We start from the raw sequence: 2838 nt of genomic DNA, 5'->3' as shown, positions 1-2838 counted from the left end.
GCCAAGAGAAAGGGACTTTCATGAGCGCGTGGTTTACATGCTGCCCAGTTTGTTAAATATGGAAGAACACGTATTGCCGAACTGGAGTTCTTTTAATTAATGTATTTCAGCATCATCCTCTGCACTTCCTTGCATTTAGTACCTCCCTCTCTCAGTCATGGTCTCTGCCTCTCTCTCTTTTTTCATCATTTAAAAAGTGTTGTCCTTTAAGAGACTGTAGAGGATTCTTTAATGATCCAGGTTGTTTTTCTGAGAAGATATTAAAATGGTCTATTAAACTGTTAAGAAAATACAAAATTGCTCCTGTTTCTTTGTAGGATTTTTGTATTTCCCAGTACAAGAAAAGTCACATTAAATGTTCATCAAATACTTGGGCCACAATATATCACACTATAAATTAATTTAAGGGAGATAGTTTGATTACGCTACAAAATCCTTTGGTTGTTATAGTGTTTCTTGGAATTTATCAGAAAAGGATGGGTTTTTTTTAAAGCGTTTTCTAGGGTAGTAGCATTTAGATTTTAGTCCTGATAAAGGCTCACTTTCCATTCATAGTCAGAACCTAAATGTGCTCTTCTTGTACCTAAACAGATAATAAGCACTCAGCACACTCCCCCTTCTTGACACAACACACTGAGACTAATCACACATAATTGGAGAGGAGGAGCAGAGGGGCTGGGCAGGCTATTGTGTCCAAAGGACAAATGGTCAGTTTATGAGGCTTTTGTCTGATGTATAATTTCTTATACATCTACAGGAGGAAAAGTCCTGCTGGAAAAAAACATATATACATATGTATATATAAAAAAGCCTTCAACACTGAACCAAATGAGGACATCTCAATCACGGGTAGAAAAATCAACAGTGGAATTTAAAAAAAAAAGGCAGAAAAATCCGAGCATTCAATAGGTGCACTTCTAAAAGATCTTAAGACAACTATTTCCTTACTAATTAAGTGTGAATGCATTTACTGCTTTACAACCAGTTATATAAATCTACAAAGTACATTATTCACGTATTTTCAAGTAACCCAGAAAATAACATTTAAAGAGATTAACAAAGCACATGCAAGTTTAAAGGCACAAAGGAGAAGGAAGCCAGCTTTACACCTTTGTTAATGTGTACACGTGAAGCCTGACCGGTTTTAGGCTGGCATCTAATTGGAAAAATAAGTTCTAAAATAATACCAAAAAGATGTCTCAATGTTTACACACTGTGAAACGAGCCACGATATGTTCCTCAGCATTTAGATTAGAAATATTGCTCTAATGATGACTCAGGAACAAAAAGGGGGGGAACTGAACCCTCCCACTTCCAGACCATCCACATACATACATAGATTAATTTTCAGTAGTCTACCTTAAAACAACAAAAAAAACCGCAAACAAAAAAAGTGTCATCTTCTATCTGTGTTTGGTTAAAACGAGAAGAAAAGGGTAATGGAGGTTTTCCTCATATGTATCTTTTTCTTCATTTTTCAACTGCAAATAAAAAATGGATAAAGTGAGCAAATTGTATGAAAGCATTTTTAAAATACTGACAGTTCTTGCTTAACTCTGTTCCCAGGTGCAAATGATACTACTAAAGTTTAAACATTTAATAACTACAAAAAGAAATCTCAAGGTCAAATACTATCACAGGTATGGTACAGTATGTCAAATATTATCAGGAGTTGGTCAGAGTTTGTAGACAAACTAATTCAAGCAATAAATAGTTGAACATTGCCTATAAAAAATGTGTAGTCCCAAGCTGCTGTATTAAATAAGTTATATTCAAGTGAGATTTAAGGCCTGAATTAAAACCACTAAGCAAGGAACTTCAGAACAAAGGCTAAAAGTTTATCCCTACTGCTGTATATTTGGTATTTAAGATCAACGACTGTTTCAGACCTCTGAAATACCATAATCTTACCTGAAGGTTTACGTAATTGCAAGCCATTTCCAAGGCTGTAATGCAGATCTTGATGGGCTTATTTATTAATACGGTTTAATTTAAAAATTCTTATTGTAAGAAAGAATTATAACCTGATAATTAGAGTGGTACAATTCCAGTTGCTAGGGGTATTGTTACGTGTGCTCTTCTGATTTGCACTAAAAGAATATATTTAAAAAAAAAAAAAAAGAACGTTTATTTTCTTAGGTGTTCTGGTTAAATGCAATTGAAAATACATATACATATTAAACTGTAGTATGTGGAAACTACTCATTAAGTTTTGTAACTGCCTCACATAAAAATATTTGCATACGTTTAATGCAAGCCTACGGAAGAAATGTAAAAAACAGAAGTGCCTTTAGCCATGCCTGACACAAATGACCCCCACCCTGAGAAATACTACATTTAAAGCCAGAACTCTTCTTATCCCATATTGTTTTGCCCTTATTTTCCTTGCCGTGCGTTAAGGATTTTAGTCGGCCTGTGTCACAACCCGGCTCCTGTTATTTAAACAAAGGTCTTTTCCATATCATATTCTTCAGCTGTGAAGTGCCTCTGTGTAAGCTACTGTCTATGAGCAATTAACACACTTTTCCTTTTTCATAGTGGAACATAAAGCTGATCTATTCTTCAAATTCTAATCCACTTTACTAAGAAGTGTTTGTGTATAATTACTAAAGTAAGGACAATCTGCTTCCCAAGATCTCTAACTTTACCACAGGTGGTTCACTTTGTTTGCACAGGATTACCCATCAGTTTCACGCTATCCCGGCAATTTCTGCGTGAAGACAGACCATATTCTATTTGTACCTTAAAGTTCTATCAACTTCCCAACTCCAATGAGCTACACACCTATCAAAAGAAAACTTGAGAGAGTCTGGAAAAGTAGGATGGTAGATGCCCGAC

At 35.2% G+C, this 2838-nt stretch overlaps 1 protein-coding gene across 1 annotated transcript in view; it reads right to left on the bottom strand.

Moving 5' to 3' along the window:
* Positions 1 to 991: 991 nt before the first annotated feature.
* CAMKMT (calmodulin-lysine N-methyltransferase) overlaps positions 992 to 2838 on the bottom strand; it is a 45309-nt gene continuing 43462 nt past the window's right edge. The window contains exon 9 of the mRNA XM_010281394.1: positions 992 to 1481. Within this exon, the coding sequence (XP_010279696.1) occupies positions 1404 to 1481 (78 nt within the window). The 3' untranslated portion in view covers positions 992 to 1403. The remainder of the gene's footprint in view (positions 1482 to 2838) is intronic.

The sequence above is a fragment of the Phaethon lepturus genome, unplaced genomic scaffold, assembly GCF_000687285.1.
Source record: "Phaethon lepturus isolate BGI_N335 unplaced genomic scaffold, ASM68728v1 scaffold5162, whole genome shotgun sequence".
Classification (NCBI taxonomy): domain Eukaryota; kingdom Metazoa; phylum Chordata; class Aves; order Phaethontiformes; family Phaethontidae; genus Phaethon; species Phaethon lepturus.
Note: the sequence above shows the minus strand (reverse complement) of the source record. Positions and strands in the feature narration are given on the sequence as shown.